We start from the raw sequence: 23051 nt of genomic DNA, 5'->3' as shown, positions 1-23051 counted from the left end.
AAAGTCAGGTCACAAACATGTAATGTGAGCGTGATACGACACGTTGTGTACAGATTTCAATATGTCTGTTTTCTATGATTCGTACAAATGTGAACATATCAGTGGTCTTCTGAAACATTAGGGACTGATGAGTGGGTTGACGCCATGCAGCTTTGGAGTGCGACTGCAATAATCCTACATAACTGACAGGAAAATCAGTCAATTCTCGACTTTGTTTAGAGATAAAATCATTTATTCTTCAAAGTAAGGTTTTATAAATAGCTACTAATATGTGCTTTTCTGAACTGATCATAGGTCCGTTTTATAAATGAGAACCCTGGCCTTGGAAAACGCTCCGAGTCACGCAGGTACGGCCGAGCACTTGACCTCCCGGCCACCTGGCCTCTGCATTCTACAAGGAACACATGGTGTCACTCCTCAGAGAGTACACTTCATTACAAACATAGATTGGATTATGTCTTCCCAAACAGACTGACCGTGTCCAATCACTCTAGTGCGCCTTTGAATGAAGAATATTCACCTTATGTCTGGACCGGTGGGTTGAGAAGGTTGACGCGCATACACATGCTCAGGGACGGGCCCTCCTGGGGACTGGTACACGGGCCTGACGGGGGAACAGAGGGGCATAAAAAGAAGCGAGGGGGGAGAGAGAAAGAAAGAGAAATGTCTTTTAAATGACATCCCCATTGTGAGGCGGAGCAGGACGATGGCACTTTGCAAAACTGCTAACAATGAGCACAGGAGAAATCCCTTATCCTACAGGGGCCCGGCAGCATGCTCGCCATTACCATAGTCATTTAAATACAGTAATCTCATTTTCTGCCTCAGCCGAGGGGGCATGCTAAATTTCCCAGTGTGATGGGAGGAGGAGGGAGGGGTGTGCACGGCGTCCAGGGCATGCAGGATTAGTGACTTTTCCCAATCTGTGTGTGTGTGTCTCAGTTTGCAGGGTTGTAGCTGTGGCACACTGCAAAAATCCATTTTAACAGGGTTTTTTTGTCTACGATGAAGTCCTTAAAGTCTAATCCTGGTTTATTACAATCAGATTGTATTTTCTTAGTTATGACCTTCATTCTTTGGGCTAAAATAACATCTCACAGATGTAATGCAGAGATCTGGGAATGCAGAGACACAACTAAAGTCAGAAAGTCAACAAACGAGATCAGACGGGTTGTAAACAAACTTCTAGGTTAGTCAAATGTATATGAAAGGCAGAATGAAGCAGACATTTAAATTATAGTTGTATGAACACAGTTTTTCTGTGCAATCAGGGATTATTACTTACTACTTACTATTTCAGTCGTGCTTACTTTCATATAAAATGGTTCAGAGCAGCGTTATTCAATTACAAATTGAATTTCTTTTGTAAGCTTGGGTAACGACACATTTTAAAGAAATGCAAGTGAATCTAGGAAAAAACAGCAATATTAGTATCTACTATATTTATATGCAGTTTAAATATGTTGTCATATTTTGGATTTCTGTATGCTGGGCCACTTGGCGGTTGCTTCTGGGTCCAGTGTGCCCTGTGAGCCGCCAATCAAATAGGCCTGGTTTTGATAATCCGGCCCAAATTTTGGATTTTTTCCAACCTGTCTGATTGTCTGACCTGTCAGGTTTCTTGTACTATCAGACTTTGTTGTGTGTTCCCCAGATGTCGGTAGCCAATGATGTGATTACAGTGTAATTGTGACTGATGGATGAAAAAGAAATAAGATCCAAGTTGTGAGAAACTATAATTTTCATTTAAATAAAGCTACAAGTGTAGTCAGCTAACTAATTTTAATGTGTTCCTGATTTTAATCAACTTTGTTTTCATATTTAAAACATAATTCTCATTTATTAATGTCATTTTCTTCCTGATAAATCCATTAATCATTAATATGTAATATATAAAAATGTATAAAATGAAGGGAAATGTCCGTCACAAGTTATTTGACCCCAAGGTAACTTCTTCAAATGTCTTTTTTTGTCCTACCAAGAGACAAAAGATACTCACTTTACAATAATAAAAACAGCATTTAGTAGAGTGCATACCTCTGCCAAAGCCAAACACTCCCATTTAATTCAATCAAGCCTAATCCAATATCAAATTCCATTGCCGTGTATCACTCTACATTTTATAGCACCCATAACTGCTTAACCATAATTTAAGCTCACCAGATCTAGGATTTGCATCATGTTGCCCTCCCTCATAGATACCAGCCAGCTAAATACGCCAGATTTTTTTATTGTTAAAGAAAGTGAGAAAAAATTCCTAGAGCCGTCCCTCTTAGGCAGATCCGCACGACAAGTTAATTGGGTCTATTCTGGGCCGAGACCCATCCCTCATCCAAGTTTCATGGAAATCTGTGTGAAAACATAACCTCCTCGGCAGAGGAAAAACAGAGAAAAGCAGCAAATCCTCACAGTTGAGAAGCTTGAACCAGAGACTGTTTGTTGTCAAATTAAGGGCCTCTACAGTGACTCACATTTGAACTTCCACAAAGTTGAGGGACTGAGATCCTGTTTTTTTTTTTTTTTTAAGGAAGAGAAGTCAAGATATCTTCACTTTTAACCCTGAACCTCAAGGAACCCTGCTCGCTTTGAGTAGTCGAGGTCAAACAGCCTGGTGATGTTGAAGTGACAATTTTGAAGTTCCCTTTTAATATTCTGAAAATTGAACAATCGTTTCAGCACTAAAACCAAATGTCAAGAATCTTGATCAGCCTTCAGCCAGGAGACTGAAACACAAAAAATACAAAACACAAAATTCCTGAAAAAGTTGATTCACGTGTTTTAAGAAAAAGCACAACTTTTAGGACTTTATTGATGAAAATTGCTGGACATTTTTTAAGCGGTGCAAGTGTCAACACATGGGCAAGAATGTACGCTTCAGGAAGGGAGGTTGTGGTTGGTTGTGTGTGTGTGTGTGTGTGTGTGTGTGTGGGCGTTGGTCGGGCGGGGGGGGAGGTTGCCGCAGCAGCTTTGGGGAATATCATATCAGATCGAACAACAAAAGAGGAGCGAGGGAGAAAAAGCTGTTTCCGCATAAGCTGTTTTCATTCTTCTCCGCTTCCGGTCCAGTGGAACAGTTGATGAAGTTTAAATGAAGCAGAATTAGGAGATCAAGCAGACACAGGAGCTGGTGTTGATGGTATCCGTGAGGCCCCCTCCCTGCCTCCCAGCACCTGGGGAATCGAACCGGGGGACAGCTGACCTGGATGAAATGGAGAGAGCGAGGAGGGAGGGGAAAAGAGAGTGAAGGCGAGGAAAGGGAGGAGGAGGAGGAGGAGGGGGGAGCTGGGAGAGATAAGGGGATGAAGTATCCCCTAAATGTGATAATCTCCAATCACCTCTAACATCAATTCTGCCAAGGCCCGGGTTAATGAGCTCACAGCCGATCAAGCGTTATGCACCGCCGCCCCCACCACCCCCTGATTCCCCCTTTCTCTCCCTCGCAGTTGCTCTCATCATCACTGTTGTTCTTTTGATTTAATCCCTCTTACTTCAGCTGATTTGAGCAAGAGAAGGAGAAAGAGAGAGGGAGAGAGGGGATGGAGGGAAAAGCCTATTACCCAAGCTCCTCTGCTCTCAACTATCTAAATGCTAACGATGTGAGGGGGCGAGAGAGAGAAAGAGAGAGAGAGAGAGGAGAGGAAAATGATGATGGGGAGGAAGACACACGAGGGGGAAATGGGAAAGAGAGCGCGAGCGTGTTTGGCAGGAGAGGACAAGACGCAGCAGAGGGGGGCTAATCTGTTGCTGCTCGGGGTCTCCGGGAGCAGTTTGGTTATTTTGAAAGCAGGTTAGCTGAGGAGAAAGCCCCCCTGGCGGCCGGTGTGCTGACCCTCCCGTCCCCGGGGGTCAAAGCACCTGATCTCGGCTCTTTCACTTCCACTCGAGCAGTTCTGACACACCGACACCAACACCAGCATCCTCTGCGCTCACTTTTACCTGCTTTCCCTCCTTTTTTTTGCTATTGATTAAAAACAGGAGGAGGGGGAGCATCATGTCTCGCCTGCTGCAGAGAATTACACGTGGTGGATGTGATTCTCTGTGGCTGGTGTAGTTGGTCGGAAAAGACTGGGGTAAAAGCTGAGGGTCACCTTGAACTGAGAGTAATGCCTGTTTCGATCTTGTTCTCGGCGGCGCACCGAGGGACCGCAGGCATTTTCACATAGTTTTCGTTATGAGTTTCCTCTCCTCCTCTGCCTCCTGAACAATTGTTTTCTTAGTTAGGCTTCTTGATACAGTACCCAGAGGCCCCTAAAAACAACTGAGTAAATATTTGGCAATTGCTCGAGCTGAAATGATGATTATGAGCCAAGGTTTGGCACAGGCGTGTGCGCCACCGCAATTCAAACCAATACCGAGCTTTAATTGGACTACAAATTCTCCAAAGAGAGCGCACGCAATCCAGTGTTTGCCTTGTTTAATTTCCCTTTTTGTGAACTTTGCAATTACGCAGCGGTAGGTAGCGAGGCACCTGTGTGTCGCGAATTAATTGCCTGGCAAGTTCACAAGGCGGTTGGGCTGATTTACATGGCGATATGAGGGAGAGAAACATGGGCGCAGCGTGCCACTCTTCCAAGTGTAACAATCATATTTGATTTGTTTTCACTGCCTGGCACTCAGCATTTCAATTCATCTGGAATACACAAGAACAATGGGAGGAATTTGCTCGAAAACCCGGCGCACACGCGTTCACGTCCGCCCCGAGAAGCACAGTCACTTATTCTGTGCATAACAAGTCTACCCGTCAGATTCTCCCTCTTTCAAGAATCCCATTTGATTTCATATTGGCCAATGAAACAGTGCAGGGTGAGAGGCAAGTGAACAATCAATCTTTGTAATGTGATCCACGAATCGAGCGCGGTGAGTAAATGTTTGCTCAGGCAGCCATCCAAGCCTGCAGTCAAACGAATTCTGCAGAAAAGGAATCTATCCAGGGCAGGCCTCTCTCTTTATCTCTCGCCTGCCCGACAGCAGCAGGGTATCAAGCACATTATATTCCAGCGCTCTGTGCATTTTTCATATAGGCTCGCCTTTTATGTTTTATGTACGCCAGCTCAGGGGAGAACAGCTGTGTGGGCGCCGCATCCTCAGTAAGTTTAGAGGGAGAGAGAGAGAACTCATTTCAGTGGGAGAAGTGGAGCAGAATGCCAAACGCAGCGAGCGCGGTACCTGCGAACAAACAGGAGCTGCAGACCAAGGCCTGCCTCAGCTATTACATTACCATAATACACGGAAACAACACCTCGCATGCTGTTACTGCAGTAATTTGAAAACAGATTGACAGGATTTACAAGTTCTCAGCTTATCTGCGCCGTGACCTCGGTGACCTCAATCTTCACTGTCAACTTTTGGAGTAAAATCAGATGTTGGAGGCTTATTCGCAGTTGTTGCAGACTTTTCCAGGATAATCTGGTATTATATATAAATAATAATGGAAATTGATTTTTTTTTTTTTCACTTTTTGTTTGTTTTCAGACCAAAAGAGAAAAGAAAAAAAAACATATAGTGTGATTTTATAATTGACCCTACTTGCTCCTTCACGCAGAGCTGATAAATCCCTCAGCCTGTTGGAGTACGAGGTGGAAGATACTGTGAACAGAACAACAGCTCTTTGAGGGATTAGGCTGCATTGTGAATTAGTGCATGCGCTATCTATACAAAATCTTAATGTTAACACCTTTGCTTGCTGCTAATGTCAAACAAGGGTCAGTGTAAAGCAGAGAGATAAGTACAATAGCACTATGTCAAGTTAGATTATAGGGCATATCATTAAAATGTGGTGTTTTAATGGTGTTTAAACAAATTACTTCAAATGTCTTTTAATGTTTTTACAACATTATTCAGATTATACATTTATATGAAGATCTAAAATATATGAACTCCGTCAGAAAGATGAATGATGTTCAGTTAGTTTATAAAAGAATATATGAAAACATTTTGAAATGAATAAACATGTTGTAGCTTCAAATATATTTATATTTATATATTTTTATATTTCACAGATATTAGCAAATAATTTTGATTTTTTTCTATATAATTGGTTTTGTCTTTAAAGCAAACAAAACATCACACTGACTGACTCAGTGTTTGTCCATTTTTGTTATCATCATTTTGGCCTCAGGCATTTATTTAAAAAACGTATCAGCACTTTATTTTAATTCATTAATTCATTTATTGCACCTGTCTGAGTACAGCACATCACTGGGAATAGACAAAAAACAGCAAGTTATTTTTGATGCATAGTTCCAGTCTGGATGGATAAGTGAATAATGTCCAGTGTTTTTCACTGTGTTCAGTCATTTTTAGAATATTTCATCTCTTCTAATCTTCAGACTGGTCAAACCTGGTTGTAACCTCAGAGACTCACTTCTCACAGCCTGAGCTCTCTGCTGGAGACAGAAGGTGAGATCTGTTTGTTTAGAGGGACACACTGCCACCCAGTGTTACAGGCTGTGAGGCAGGAAGAGCTGGGGTTTTTTTAAAGTTTTTTTAATTTAATTTTCTCATTTCTGATACCACATGTCACTTTACATCATACTTCTCAGTATTAATGATCCTAACTGATGTTAATTTAATCCAGAGGATGTTGAGAATTAGCCACTAATGTGAGCTGTACACGTTAAAGTGAAATGAAAGACTCTGTTCCTCAACAGGTGTATAACTTCTAGGCCAAGAGTTAACATGTATCCACATTCAAATCTGTCTCTGACTCTGGCGACAGGATCAGTACTGGCCTATGATGCTCACAGGATGACTGTCTGACTCAATGTCGGTGATCATCCTACCAACAGAGGGCGGCAATGTCACAAATGTTAAATTCCACAAATAGAGGCTTTAAAGGAATTATTATAAATTTAAAGGATCCCATCTCGTGTTTACTCTTGACCAATAAAAAAAAATGAACAGCGAGAATAAGGGCATGTGCTTGTTTCCAGTCTTTATGCTAATCTAAAAAACTGCTTGCTCGCTCTATCTGCATTTAGCATCTGGATGTTAGTGTGGTATAGAGTGGTTCTTATATAACTTGCGGCAAGAAAGCAAATAAATGTATTTCCCTGCAACTATTTTTCTTGACCCCTCAATGGTCCAACTCTTATCTAAAGTTTTATCTTTAGAGTGAAACAGGAGCTCAGCAGGGTTCCGTCCTTGCTCCACTTCACCTCAGATTATATAAAAGGATTTAACAGAATCATGCATGAAGCAGGTTTTCAGATGTACACAGATAAAGCTGTTGTATATGTATATGGTCAAACTAATCCCAGTGGGATCAAACAAAATGACTTTATTACATTTTCTAATATTAGCCTAAATAACTGTGTTCTTAAGGTTCTCAGGGAACTTGGTGATATCTGGTTTCCAATTTATTTGAGAAAGTTATCATTTTGGTTACTATTTAAATAAATACGCTAATTTCAGCTAATTGCTGAAATGGATTCATGTTAATGAGTAGTACACACCCTGACAGCTGCTATGGATGAAACCGAGGAGTGCTGTGTTTGTCAGTCAGTATATTTGAATATGTGTAAATCAGTCACGACAAACACTCAGAGCTGACTCAGAGGTGCTCAGAGACTTCATCATCAGTCAGTAAAATGGCTGCCGACTTCAACAGGTGTCCAACCTGCCTCCCACAATGAAACCTTGATGGTTTCAGTGCATATGTGTCACAGATGCATAATGTTTCCTGTGAAGCCTGAGTGGTTCAGGTGCAGCCTTCCATCTGTTAGTCGAGATTCCTCTGGGTGTATTTGACAAAACTGAAGTGTGTGTGTCACTGCTTTATTCTGGCATTTCCACATCACATCTTTCAGACTGCTCATAATCTTAATACATCTGTTTTCACCAAATTTCGGAAAGATGCACACGCCCCTGTTGAATGATATTCTTAAAATTCACTGGTCAGCTCAGAGGAGTTGGTGGATTTTTACTAAACCTTGGCTGAATGATCATCACTCAACACCTGCATCTCGTGTTTAGTCAAAGTCAAAAGTTATTTATGTGCCATTCCATGTCATAAAATCTCCAGCAAAACTGATGTGATACTGACAAAATGTGGGAAATACTTCATCTCACTACTGCAGTTGACAGTCCTGTGGGGAAATAAACAGCTGGAATCTAGGTGAGTACATCTTTATATTCTCAATGAAGTATTATTATTGGTAGTAGTATTAATAGTAGTATTAATCATAGAGAAATGATAAATTATGTTGTCAAGTCCTGTTATTAATCCACAGACCGTTTTCAAAGCATCAACTGCAGAAATTATTATTTTATATATCATATTATTAATTATATTATTTAACACACAACTACATATTTGTCCACATATTAACGGAATGATAACCATAGAACAATTACCCAGGTGTTAATCTAAAACAGACATTTGTGTCCTGTGGTCAGTCTACTTCTGTTTTCAGAAGGTCTGTTTTTTTTCTCTCTAATATAAAAGCTATATAATTGATTCTGTTTCCAAATTGTTTTTTGTAATCACTATGATAAAAGCAATGCTCCTTTTTCAGACTGACTCATTAGACCTTAATTACCTCAGATCAGTACCATTCACTCGTCGCTCGCTGCTGCTGTCTGACTCAAAGGAACCACCTCAGTGACCCCCAGTGGTCACTTATCCAATCACTTGTCAAACATCAATATAGTCTACAGCCAAAATTTAAGAAAATAGAAAGAAAATAAAGCCCACACTGACATCAGATTTCACATTACAGAATCTTAATATTTTTGCTATCATATTATCACTGTAAAACACACTTTTTATGTATAGAACATGTGTTAATTTATTTTTTACTTCCATCCAGATTCCTCTGCACTGTAATAAATTGTAATCTTGTAATGACTGTAGTACTTTAAACTGGCTTGTGTAAGCCCTATCTGTACATTTTCAAAGATCTGAGAGAGCAGAGCAGACTATCTGGCTCTTAATTGATTCTTTTGTTCACCTCAATCCCCATCAGCAGGAGCCTAAACCTCTATTATTGGCCAAGAAAAGAAGGAGGGATGGAGAACTTGACAGATAGAGCATGAAGAGAGATAGTTAGTGATGGGGAGAGATAACGAGGAGGGCAAAGTACCCTGTAGGATTAGCAAAAAGGGTGGATAATAGGGAGAAAGTGTGACCGCAGATACAGTAGCCTATCAAGTGGGAGTGAAAAATGGGGGAAGGATTGGAAATGAGCGAATCATATGCTGTAACTTATCCCCCCAGTTCACCAGAGACCCAAGACACTTTGGTTTAGAGAAGCAGGAGGGCCAAAGTCCAGGTAGCCGCAGGGAGATGAGAGAGCATTTTTTCACGCTTGAGAGGGTCTTCGCTGTACCTAACTGGCAACTCTGGCCACCAGTCCTGTACACTGGTCCCTGCTTGGTGCTTTGTCAATGTGCTGTGACTAATCCAGGAGGGGTCCCGCATTTCTCTCACCCTAATTAAAAGAGGATTAGATGGGATGGAGCTCTAGGCCACTCCAACATGCATAGCCATCGTCCCCTTGCTTTCCCAGGATAATCACACTTACTGGAATTGCCTGGGTTTTCTGTGCAGGCCACCACCTGAACTCAACGAATGGGTCTGTCACTGAAATAGGCGGTGCTAGGACTAAAGGGGCTTACAGATATCGATCGGACCAAAAACAGCCACTGTAGCTATTCCCCAACTGGTGAAGACACATGGTCTATACACCCAAATTCTGCTTTGTTTCTAATGTTGCATCATTACTTGTGATTATAAAATGTAATCTTGATGGGATCAATTTTTATCATTATTTGTTCATGTGCTGTGGGGATATCGAAAGTAATTAAAAATACAGTGGCTTTGTTATTTTGTTTTTGGAAATACCCAGTTCTTAAAATCTAGAACCAACAATGAGCTCGGGTGCCATCTTCTACCCCAATTAAGGTAGGGGAGCGTCCAACTTTGGGACCTCAGAATTGCATCTCTGCTTTTTGCAAGTGATGTGGGTCTGATGAGACCTTAAGACCGTGACCTTTAGCACGCACTGAGGCAGTTTGGCTTAAGAATCAGCACCTCCAAATCAGAGGCCTTGGTTCCCTGCTGGAAAACAGTGGATTACTCCCTGTGGGAAGGGAGTGAGTTGCTGCCCCAAGCGAACAAGTTCAAGTATCTCAGGGTCTTGTTCGAGAACGCGAGATGGACAGGCGGATTCTTGTGGCACCAGCAGTCATGCTGTTGTTGTCCTGGACTTGTGGGGAAGAGAACTAAGTCAAAATAAAAAGCTTTCAACTTACCAGTTGAGCTATGTCCCAACCCTCACCTGTGGTCACCAGCTTTGGGTAGTGACTAAAAGGAAGATAGAGAGCGCGGAAACAATTGGCAGAAATGAGCTTCTTCCACAGGGTGGCTGGGCACAACCTTGGAGACAGGGTGAGAAGCTCAGACATTCGGAGGGAGCTTGGAGTAGGGCCACTGCTTCTTCGCATTGAAAGGTGCCAGTTGAGGTGGTTCAGGCATCTGATCAGGGTGCCCCCTCGGCACATTCCCTTGGAGATATTCTTGGCATGTCCAAATAGTAGGAGGCCCGGGGGTAGAACTGGAAGACACTGGAGGGATTATATATCTCATCTGGCCTGGAAAATACCTCAGGATCCATCAGGAAGAGCTTGAAAACATTGCTGGAGAGAGGGACATCTGGACTACCTTCCTTAAGGTGCCCCCACACGATCACGATATAACTGCGCTGGTGGTGCCCAACTATGGGTGGCACACTGCTTGAAATTGCCGCTCAAAAGTGTTCAGATTATTATTACTTTCACCTCAGTTGCCGCTGACCTTTCAAAACACAACCACTGAGACAACAGATAAGGGAGGTAGAGAGTGATGATGTCAGAAAAAACTCTATAACACAACTTCAAAACCATACCACAATCTTGCCAGGAAAAGTAAGGCATGGTGAAAAGTCAGCATTTAGATGGAGCTACAAAGATTGTGAGTAGGCATATAGTTTATGAACTTAGCTAGACCCAATGCTAAAGTAAGCCTAGCTGTTTATGTAAGTTAGCAATGCCAGGGAGACACAGTAACAGAGGCGATGATTGTATGCTGCGTACTATTGTAGATATTCTGATTGGTCTCTCTGCAGAGGACGAATGAGTGCTTCACTGTGCTCTGCACCCGACCTCCTGGTGAGTGAAGTACACATTTCTTTTCATCTGTAGGCAGCTTTAGCCTGCTGCCACTGCAACCCAGCAAGACCAGAAGTGAGTTTGGCTGCTTTTCAAACCTCTACCCCAATTTTACTAAACTATATACAAATAATGCTGCATGTCACCAATTCATAAATCTTTTATTAAAATAAATAAATGATGAAAGCTAAATAAAACAAAAGAAAGTCAATCAAATAAGCACATAACTTGAGGATCAGCTGAATAAATAGACTAATCAACAGCATTCCTGGTACTGTACTCTGAACCTAAAATAAATAGGCGTGACCAGAGTGTTCAGGGGCAATTCTTGGTCCAGCATGAGGACTTGCAGGCTGCGTGACTGGGACCAGCCTTTTGAGCAGCCACATACATACAGTACTACTGAAGCACATGGTCACTAAAGTTAGATTTTTTTATTAATATACTTCTTATCGTCTTCATCCATGACTATAATTATTGATCTATGATTAGATAAAGTAAAAGAAACGGAAAGGAAAAGGAAATTTTCGTTAAAGTTTTTCAAAATTGCCACTTAGATTCCAACTCATTAACACAGGAACGAGCCATTAAATATGACACACATTTTTAGAAATGTCCTGCCAATTGTCACTATGTCAGATTGTTTGCTTGCTTTTGTTATCAGCTATCATGAAATACTGTATGTCCAGCCCTGTCCATTACATGTCTTAAACAGTTGTCATCCTATAGATATTTCTCTTATGTAGCCAATACAAATAACCAAAGCTATTTATTTACTTACCACAAGTCAGGTGACAATTTGCTATATTGGGTATCTGAATTCTCTCAAAGTTGCTGGACAGCTGTAAAGAATCTGGCTTGTCTACGTGGGCAAACAACCACACAGGAGTCAGACAGACATAAAAGCTAAACAATGACAAAGACACAACAGAAAATTAGTTTGGGAGATTACTAATAGAAGCTGCTTTCAGCTGTTATCTAATCCTGCACTGTGGACCTATAAATAGCCAGATGAGAGTTTGCTAGTTTCAAAAGCTGCCTAGTTTAGATACCAGCTGCCACAGGAGGAAACTCCAACTATTTTCTTAAGTTAGGAATAAAGCTCCAAGCAGTGAGCTCAGCAATTCATTACCATGTGACTGTCTGCGTCTGATTTGTGATTGTGATGTTTAGGAAAAATACCTCAAAACAATTTTTTTTTCCCTTTGCTACTTTTGCAAAAGTATTACAGTAAAGTTGGTCTCCTGTTGTGAAGCCTGAGCCGCGCCCACGTCTGTATTCCCGGAAAACTGGTCTCCCCATTTGCGTCACAGAACCTGCAAGTCAAACTTAAGGGTACAACAGGCCCACGCTTCAGCTTCAGCAGCAGCAGTTGCAGACACACACGGTCACTCCTGTACACACAGGGCGAAAATCTCTTGCTGTCCACGGTAGATATTTATCCGGTGTTAACTATGCATTCAGACAGCGAAGAATTAGGGATGAGAGAAAACAAAAGACGAGAACGTCAAGACGGTAAGGTCTGCTTTACTTTCTAAGTATGCTTTGTGGTCGGTGGTTCGGTCCCAAAAAGCATCATAAATATCGCAAATGGCATCTCCAAGTAATTTTACCTTGCAATTTACGGCACTTAGCTTATAATTGCATGTCCACCTGTTGTGGAAATACTAGGATAATATGAAACGCAGCGATAGCAGTAAACGGTTGTTTGCTAACGTTGACCCAAAGCTAACAGTAATTAGCTATGCTGCAATCGCAAGCTAATAGCAGTGAGCGTCACGTAACGTGCCTTAACGGTCGCGTTTCTTCGTAGTAACTTTAACTTTCCTGTGCCAGAGAAACACCTCTTAACAACAGAACAGTATAATAATGGATGTGTTTTTAAAATAACCTAGACTCTTAACGTAACGGTGTGGCTTTACTTTCAGGTTGTAATCATTCATAAATCTGTCCCGAAGAATCAAGCTAACAATATTTACTAACGGCGGGAAACTTTCTGCTAGTTTCATACATGTTTCATCCTGAAGTGACAGCTTAGCTTGTTGCATCTGTTTAGGAATAGTTAGATAAGCTTTTGGCTGGATTCAACTGGATTTACCCTTCATCAGGGTGGGGTCTGTTTGTGAAGCCCTATGGTAATCAGTATTGATTATGTCGGTAATGCAGGCCAAGCGAGACACCATGGCAACTTGTCAGTGTCCCTTAGTCACTGTTAAGCTAGTACATCAATGCCTGCTGTACATGCCTACATGTCTGCATCACTGCTGTAACGTTATTGCAAGTCGTCCAACGGCGTTTTGACTTCTAACTCTATCTGTAGGTTCAAGCAGGCATGATATACATGATATTGAAGGTACGGATCCCAATCATTGACTGGTTGCATGTTCTTATATTTGACTGAAGGAAATGCTGCTGGCTCGGGGGTGGGAATCACAGATAACTCACAAAGACAGTCACCTACAATACATCCCAATGTCTGTGTAACTGTAGAAGGAAGGATCCGACTATGCCTCACTAAGATCTGTGTAAATTCAATCAGAGTCCATTAAGTCTACAGATGTTTGCACCGCAAAGATTTATGAAGTAGTGATTTCTTCCATTTGCAATACGATAAATTGCCATATCTGGAGTTTGTTTAACTTGCAGCCCTGGTGACTGTATTTTTTCCCACCCCTACTGCTGGCAGGACGGTTGATGTGATTCCCAGTGTTTATTCTAATAAATGCCTTAAGGTGGCGGCTGTTGGGGCCAAGCTGACATTAAACCCGACTAACCATGTACATGTATCTACAAAAGATGGGTGTTCAGACATGTATCAAAGCTGCTCTAAAGGTTGATTGGATTAGCATTGTAGGCTTTTAGCAGGAGAATATTGGGAAATGCATCTGAAATAATTTGCTTTTTGAACAGGTTTTTGCAAATATACTAAATTCAGACTATATTAATCTATTCCCACGGGTGATTTGAACCAGTCACATTTTTTTCCATCCGTGTGTTTGTCTTCTTTTCCCCAGCTTTGGAGAATCCAGAAACTGACATTGGCTTGTGTGGCTGGCTGTTGGTCGGCTTGTCCCTTCTTCTAATGCTGGCTACTCTGCCCCTCTCCATATGGATGTGCATTAAGGTCAGCTGCGTGTCAAATCCAATGTTTATTTTCCACTTAACCAGAAAAGCTGGCTGGTACAGTAGAGTACATTATAGAGGATGGCCCACTCTGTTTTGTACTGCAGACTCATCCCCTATATTATGTGTATTTATCTGACAGCCTTTAGTAAGCCGGTGAACCATTGCTTTGCAGTTTCTTAATTAAATGGTATCCTTAGTGAGCAGAGTAACGGCTCAGTGCTTTTTTGGTATCCATAAGCATATCTCAGTATCCAATTACACCTGTAGGAGTCAAATAAAAGAGACTCATCAACAAGCTATTGATGTGGTTTGTCTCTGTACACAGATTGTGAAGGAGTACGAGCGAGCCATTATCTTTCGCCTGGGGCGCATTTTGCGAGGAGGAGCCAAAGGACCAGGTCAGAACATTTTTTATACACCACCATGTATTTTTTACTCCATCCAGGTCCTCAGTTCTTTTATTAAAATATACTTCAAACATGGTTGCAGTGTTTGTAAGTCCCCCTGGATTATCTTACGCACATCTTCATCTCTTAGTTAAGACGTGTTCACTGCCTGACAAGTGCTACATTTGACACTGTGAACCTAAACAGCCCAAGCCACAATGTGGTTTAAAGCCAAGAAAATACTGAAAACTGCGTCATACGACTTACACTTCTAACTGTATTAAGCTCTCATCACAGAGAAACTTTTCTAAAAACTAGAATAGCTTTGGGATCAGTTCTCTTACACATTTAAGTTTATGTTCTCTGGTTTTGTTTAATGTACATTGTCATTGTTTTCTCCCCTAAAGCCCATAAATTGGGGGTTCTTGCTTCCATTTTACATGGCAATTTTTTTTTTTGTGATGACAGCCCATGGAGGAGCACTGACTCATATCTAAACCACTTACTTCCAGGCAGCAGGAACCACAATAAAAACATTGACATATATTTAGTATGACCTGCAAGGTGCATGCTGAGCACAGAAAGACACCAGTTTTGCAGAGAGTGCAGACCTCCTCTTTATCAGTTAGCTTTTAAATACAGATACTCTGCCAGGCTTTTACTACAACCATCTTTACTTCCTGCATCGTTCTTTTTGCCTTCTGTCTTCAGCACTGAAAAACACATGATCCCTTGGATTAAATTCATGCAGCATGGTCAAAAAAAGTTTCACTCTCTGACCCTGAAAAGCTCTGTAGTTACCTTGCCAGTATGTTTAGGATCATTTTCCTGAAATTGGGGGATTATGTCCTATACACCCAGTATGAAGTTAACCACTCTGAAACATTCTCAAAGCTGAAAGTCAGCACTAACCTCATAGTCATTATTTAATGTCAGTGCTAGTGTACAAAGCCAAACAGTACTTAACACGGTGCCATACACATACAGTACATTAAAAGAAACAAACAATATATACAGTTCATTAAAAGGCCCAAACAAATACAGTACATTAAAACAAACAAAAAGGCCACCAATGTATACATGTTGGTGTCTACAAAGAATCCCTCAATGTTACATCATGTATACTTAAGTTTAATACATAATGTTGTTTCACATATCTGCACTCATTAAGCATTGTTTGTATGTCACAAATTCTGTTGCCATCAGCTTTTTTTCAATTCCTAAAAAAAACAAAAAACATGATTGCTCCATGAGGGAGTGAGCCTTAAAAAGTCTTTTGGAAAAGATTTGAAAACAAGACTATGACTGTGATGATTTACATGGGCACGGAGATGCTTTGCGTAAAATGCTAACATCAGATTGCTAGCATATCCTCACTAACAGAGCAAACATGCTGATAATAAGCAGTTGTGACCATATTAACATTTTTGGTTTAGCATATTGGCATGCTGTCATTTACTACGTAGCACAAAGTACAGCTGAGGCTGTCATCAGGTTTTTTGCAGGTATTTGGTCATACACATAAATAAATATATAAATATTGGACAGATTACTTTGGTGTAGATGTCTGTAGCAGATTTTGTGCCAATCCATTGAGTAGACATTCAAGTAGTTCACAGGACAAGTGAAACCTTTGACCTGCTGCAATAGAGGAAAAGTCAGGAGGTCATCAGAGTCATTAGGACAAATACTCCTTGGAGAACGAATGTTCATTAAAAAATATTCCAAAAAGTAGTAGTTGGTAAGATATTTCAGTCTTGACCAAAGTGTTAGAATGACTGACACACAGTCTCACATTGTCATCCCTAGAGCTGTGCTGCATGTCTGGAAACAACAGAAATGGAGGGAAGAATAAAAAAGGAGCGGGGAGGGCTTACTGTACTTTCCCACCCACCCTATTCCTGCTGGTGGGCACGTTGACAAAGAGGAAATCAGTTGTCCAAATTGAAAAATAGAAAATATCCTGGCCTAATAATAACAAGAGGATGTCCCACCTCAAAGTTCAGCCAGTGCTATCACATAGATAAGACCCGACATACACCAGTTCACTGTGGCCCTGTTTATTTGTGTTTCCAGTCCACAGAACCATACTGTATGTCTGGCAGTGCTACTGCACATGTGTCTGTTCGCTGTCTGAATGCCTTCATCATTCTATTCTCAGTGATGTGATTTCTCTTTTTGAAAGGCAGCATATTTGTTTAAGTAAAAATACAGCCTCCCACGAGGGATAATTTGCATACATCTCATAACTCTCTGTCTCTTTATCTTTGATTTTCTGTTTTATTGGATCTAAAAACCAGACAATGTCCTCTCAAAATGCTGAAATGTGACTCCTCAGAGAGCCAGGGGACCCTGTTTATGACAGTGTGGGGTAATAATAGCTCTCTGCCAGCGAACTTCACATTCATGAGGGGCTGGAGGAGCCAAAGCCGAAGTTTATTTCAGCATTTGGTTTCCCGTAATGCCCCATACCCTGAAGCTCATAATCTGGCGCCCTCTTCATCAACAACAGCTGCTATAAAACAGTGATTACAACCTTTCCCTGTATGTTTCGTTTAAAACGGGCTCATGGGGATAGTCCATCATAAATAAAAAGAGTATGTTTGTGGAACACTTTGCATCTGTATACACTTCTGCCATGAACAGAGATGTTTATTCATGAACAAAGGTTTTTTTTTTCCAGGATCCCTATCAGTGGAATTTTCCACTACTTCACAAGATGGTTTACAGATTCTGTGTGTGAGAGCAACTGAGGCCTCTTGTCTGACAGCAGCTATAATTGTTGAGAATGCTGGAAATGTCATGATAGAAACAGCACGTTGACTTGATTTCCCCTCCGGAACAGATGGCTCTGATCTCACCATTTAAACACACAATATCCTGACAGGAAATGCAGCCCAGTAGTCTCAAACTGGTGTGGCATTAATGTTTGCTAAATGGTTGCACACCTAGCACATGTCTGTTTCTCTCAGGCACATGCCTAGTATTGTTTAATGCACTAATTCAATCATTGCGACTTGAAACGGGCTTATGAAAGCTGCAAATATCCACAGCTTTGCCTCGCTGTCAGCACAGCTGCAGGCTTATAAAGAGAGCTTGACTTGGCCTCCTGCCCGAATTTCATTCATCCCGGTGTTTTCAAACATTTGTGAAGAAGCTTCCTCATTATTGTGTTTACAGGGGCTTTAGTCTTTGTTAAAACTATTTGCATTCTTGTGATTCCACAGGGCTGTTCTTCATCTTGCCGTGCACTGACAGCTTCATTAATGTGGACATGCGCACCATCACCTTCGACATCCCACCGCAGGAGGTATGACATGCACACTCCCAATTACATTAAACAAATACTTTGTCACATTCACAGAAATTCAAAAGACATCAAAATAATTGTGCAAATTCTTGGCACAGTCCACCAGTAATGCACTCAAAACCATAAAAATCCTTTAAATGTGACACCACTTAGCAATTTCTATCTTTTATTACCTAATTTGTGTGTCCTGCTTTCAGGTTTTGACCAAAGACTCTGTGACAGTGAGTGTTGATGGTGTGGTGTACTACCGCGTCCAGAATGCTACCCTGGCTGTGGCTAACATCACTAACGCAGATGCTGCCACCCGGCTGTTGGCCCAGACCACCCTGAGGAACGTCCTGGGTACCAAGAACTTGGCAGAGATCCTTTCTGACCGTGAGGAAATCGCGCACAGTATGCAGGTAGAGCACTGTAAACGTTGTACACACAGGTAGCTGGTGTTATAATCCAAAACAACATGCTAGCACTTGGGGTGTGAATCTTTGACAATCTAATAATTTGATTTGATTTTGATTTTTGGGTGTCCAATCTGATTCAGAAACCAATCTCAATTCAAATTGATTATTGATTGAATAAATAGAAAAGGTGGCACTATTTTCAGGTTTTGGCTCCAGACCCAGTCTGAATCACGGGAGACTAGCGATTCTTTTTTTTTTTTTTTTACACAACCCTAGCTCGCACTGATATTTGTCACAAAATTACCAGTCTTGACATACTAGGGCTGTCAGTTTTTATTTAAAATTTGTACTTTAAAAAAAAAATATATATGTATTGGAACTGTTTATGATTTGTTAGATTTAAAATTTACAGCCTATAATCGCAACAGAGCACTCTTAACATTCACTGTAAACATACCCTATTTTTCTGTATGGAATTTTTTCCTGTTTTTGTGACTGTTTTATATAATTTGAGACAATATGTTCCATCTACTCTCCAAAATGATCTGTCTTGCTAAAACAGTGCTATGATGCCACATCCTTCTATAGTTCTGAGTCATTATATTGACATTTCCTTCACTGTGTTCCTGTGATTGTCAGGAAAGAAAATGTTGTAAATATGCTGCAACTGAGAAGCTGGACCCCTGAAGGAATGCACACTGAGGCATTTCGCAGAAAACCTATTATGGAGTCAGTAAAAATAAGTGTAGGCAATAATATGAGGCTCCAGTAAGACAGACTGACTGGTGGAGAAAACAGAATGGGGGATTAGGGTGCCACCTTGCTTCGAGCCAGGTTTGCCTGAACTCTGAGTTAAACTAACAAACTGCAGTTAAAATGTGCATCAGCTGTAAACTAAGAAAACCTGAGGTAATCCCGTGTTCATGTAGAGCACAGCTGTTAGTTTGCCTTTAGTTCAATAATTTATTTATTCATTAAACTTTTACTTCCAGTTTATGCTGAGCTTCTGTAATTGATTAAATATTAACTTCTGATGCACACACAGTCAGAAGGTTTGTCAGCGATCCCTCGGTGGTTCATTAATGTCAAATAGACTGTATGTGTTCAGGATTACAGTATGCTAATTGTTTTCACACCGATGTGGATAAAGTGTGAGACACTGCTCATGTGTCAAATTCTGTTGTCTCCACACCAGCGTTTACAGTCTCCAATTTCCAATGAAACGCAGTAAAAGTAACCACAGCAGACACCGAGCAAAGCCTCACACATTTACATTTTGTTTTCACAGTAGGAGACTTTGTATCAAGTACAAAGACCAAACTGTTTTTATGGCTAAAGGCTCCTCAATTTAGGTTTTGATCTTAAAACGTCTTGATGCAATAAAGTGAAAATAAGCCGTGTGATCTGCTTCTTGCTCATCATTCAGTGCTTGTTATTCACAACATAATAATAATAACTGAGAAATGACTGCTGGTGCCACAGTGTAATTTTACGATCGTATGTTATTGTGAATATGCTTTAGCCATCATTCATAATTGATTAACCATTATTTTGTACTTTTACACTAGCTGTGCTCTAAATGTAATTTCTCTCCACGAAAGAGAAACATACACCTGGTCAGAGCTCCATCTGCTGGACGATTTTGAACAGTGCAGCATAGTTGAATTAGAAACGGGAGATTTCTGGCTGATCTTTGTCTTAACTTAAGTAAAAAAAAAAAAAAAAAACTTCTTTAAATCTTAGTTAGACAATCTGGGCTAATAAATACAACTCAGCTTGTGTTCATTAACAAAAAGATATTTTAATAGAGGCCTTGGAAACTTGGAACAAAACATGTTGAATAATGTTTAATAATAATGCACTTGCTTCTCTTTCCCCTCAGTCCACTCTGGACGATGCTACGGATGACTGGGGTATCAAGGTGGAGCGGGTGGAGATCAAAGACGTCAAGCTGCCCCTTCAGCTCCAGAGAGCAATGGCTGCTGAGGCTGAGGCCACCCGTGAGGCCAGAGCCAAGGTAACGTGGTGCTGCCTCCCTGTGATTGTGATCAATTTAGGAGATCCTCTCAGACCTCACATCCTGATGTACATCAGCCTTTTTGTCCATTTAATCAATAAAAATTGGATAAAATATCATTTCAGGATTAATGTAATTTGTAACATGTTGGTGTAATGCTACTAAATAATAAAAGTGTGTTCTTTTCCTTCTAATCACATTGAGGTCTCTGGTTCGGACTTCCCTCACCGTCTATCATGTTCATTCACCTATTGTCCCTCCTGTTGTTCTTCTCTAGGTGATTGCAGCGGAGGGAGAGATGAATGCATCGCGGGCGCTGAAGGAGGCCTCGCTGGTGATCGCAGAGTCTCCGTCAGCCCTGCAGCTGCGTTACCTTCAGACCCTCAACACCATCGCCGCCGAGAAGAACTCCACCATCATTTTCCCGCTGCCGCTGGAGATGATGCAGGGGTTCATGAAACGTTGAGGGGGAGTTTAAATACACATGGCACGCACCACATGCATCACTCATACACACAAATTTAGGCCCTAAGTCTGTAAAGCAGTGCTAAGATGGTGCTTGGGAAGTTGTGCCTGTGGCTCATGATGCACCTTGTCACCAGTACTAACTGTTTATTTACTTTTTATTGCCTTGCCATTGCTGCTTGTGAACACAACTGACAAGTATTTCCCGCATCTTTGTGAGAAGGAATAACTGCATTCACCATCTAAAAAAAAGAAAACCGCAACAAAAACTGACCATTTTATAGCAAGTGGAACATTTGCTATTAAATTAACATTTTATTGAATCTAAGATTCGTCAGACAGCTTAAGTAGAAAATGAAAATATGAACTCTAACTTCATGTGTTACATTTTATTTTAATGAAATTCTACATATAACTTTGTATTTGACGTGGTTGTGTTGCCCAGATCAGTTTCTGTTGTTATGCACTGATCTGTTCGGCTAAACAGCCGATGAGAAAGTTCTCTATCACCTGCTGCTTATACAGCACGCTCAGTCAGCTGTCTGCCAAGAACTGACCACAAACTGAATTTTATTTACTTTATTGTGTATGAGATTTTACCAAAACCAGCCACAGTGCAGCAGCTGCTTCAGCTTTTATCCTGCACTTTTATTTGTCCTTCTATTTAGGAATCAGACAGTGTTTAGCTGACTGTCAAAGCAGCAATAGGAAGCACGAACCCCAAGTAAAGTTCCTGCTGGATATGTTATGTTCTTCTACTTGTATATCTTATTTCCCCCCTCATACTGTGGTACTACTGCGACCACTGCCAGCAACCAAACATCATTGCGCTCTGATCATTTTATACCTAAAAGTATTGATTGTCATGATAGCCATTCGAGGGCTATGCTCACTCAGTTTTAGTGTTAAACCGATTCCAGCTTCATCTTCACTAACGTTGTAGCCTTGAAGGTTCAAACATGTTGCAGGACGTACAGTATAAGCTCTACTGTACTTGACCTGCTCCGCTCTCCTGCTGACATCAGGAGACTGAATGAAACAAACACTGGCTCTGCTAAAAATACATTTAATATGGTGCTTAAACAGAATGAACTGTATAAATTGTAAAGGCACGAGGTGGATCCATGCAGCAGCTGCAATGACACAATCAGTACCACAACACGAACCGACACGAGAAATACAGAGATCTTAAAATAGCCTTCAAAAAGTAGTGATCAACCAGAGTGACGTATAGATAATAATCCAGAAACACACACACACTTACACACACTTCTCCGGTTGTCAACGCTTCTGTCTCAGATTACGAGCTCAGCCTTGGCTGAGATGTTGACAGTCGTCCTGACAGACTAGATGTTACTTGTATTTGTTTACAGTATGCTTTTTATTCATGCACGTTCATACTCGTGTTACATGTACAGGGGTGGACAAAATATTAGTAATATTAGTATTATAGGGCTGTCAGTTGTTGCTATAATTTTGTCCACCCCGTCTGGCTTCACTGCTTAAAAGAAGCGGGGACTGTTAGAAAAACACTTAACCCAAATCTTTCTGCCAAAAGCCTTAACCTACTGCCATCAGTTCATTTTACAGCCTATTGCCACATTTCTATGCACTACTAAATGAAACTGACTGATTTTATTTACCTTTTATCACATATGCTCCTTCTGGGTGTAAACGACTAAGCCAAATACTCAGATATCTTTATTTTTAAAGCTGTAGTTGTCATATTTTTCCTCCTTTTTGATGTATTAAGGGAAGAAGTGTTGGTAAATGTATGTTACAGTTCCTAGTGTATGTGTGATTTAGTAGTATTACTCTATGTGCATATATTCATATACATATAATATCTATCTATAGATTTATATGAATGCAATTCTGTATATTATACTGCAGTTTTGCTGTAGCTAGACGGGGGGTCAGTGTTGTCACAGCTGAGCGCAGGTTTGAAGTGACATTATTTCTTTTATTTTGTAATACAAAGACTGTTACGTTATTTCACTGCAGTTACTGTTTCATGTGAGTTCTTACTGTTGACCCATGTTGATAAGCTGAGTTTGAGGTCTTTTAGAGAAAGTCTGTTACAGAGAGAAGAGAAGTGAGCAGCTACTCAGTCATGTGTCCACCAGTAGATTGTGAGGGGACATTTTTGAGCTCCCTTATTATTTGGATTTCAAAACCTTGCTCATTAAAGTGAAGTAGTG

The 23051-nt window shown here is 40.9% G+C and overlaps 1 protein-coding gene across 2 annotated transcripts; it reads left to right on the top strand.

The window, feature by feature from the left end:
* Positions 1 to 12447: 12447 nt before the first annotated feature.
* stom (stomatin) lies at positions 12448 to 22380 on the top strand. Of its 2 annotated transcripts, XM_084339667.1 has the most exons (8): positions 12448 to 12663; positions 13469 to 13501; positions 14163 to 14272; positions 14600 to 14672; positions 17888 to 17970; positions 18168 to 18371; positions 20251 to 20385; positions 20663 to 22380. In XM_084339667.1, exons 1-8 carry the CDS (start codon positions 12603 to 12605, stop codon positions 20849 to 20851), a joined length of 888 nt encoding a protein of 295 aa, XP_084195793.1. In that variant the 5' UTR covers positions 12448 to 12602; the 3' UTR covers positions 20852 to 22380. The 2 variants fall into 2 exon arrangements, with proteins under 2 accessions (XP_084195793.1, XP_084195794.1); XM_084339668.1 differs by lacking the exon at positions 13469 to 13501.
* The last annotated feature ends 671 nt before the right edge of the window (positions 22381 to 23051 follow it).

Source organism: Pagrus pagrus (genome assembly GCF_965226575.1).
Source record: "Pagrus pagrus genome assembly, chromosome: 19".
Classification (NCBI taxonomy): Eukaryota; Metazoa; Chordata; class Actinopteri; order Spariformes; family Sparidae; genus Pagrus; species Pagrus pagrus.
The sequence above is the reverse complement of the archived record's forward strand: the minus strand, read 5'-3'. Positions and strand labels throughout refer to the sequence as shown.

Bases quoted from the DNA above. Each gene is read 5' to 3' on its own strand.
- stom (XM_084339667.1), top strand. From the start codon at position 12,603: ATGCATTCAGACAGCGAAGAATTAGGGATGAGAGAAAACAAAAGACGA. The intron at 14,273-14,599 runs GTCAGCTGCGTG...CTCTGTACACAG, and splicing joins CCATATGGATGTGCATTAAG to ATTGTGAAGGAGTACGAGCG. The intron at 18,372-20,250 runs GTAGAGCACTGT...CTTTCCCCTCAG, and splicing joins AAATCGCGCACAGTATGCAG to TCCACTCTGGACGATGCTAC.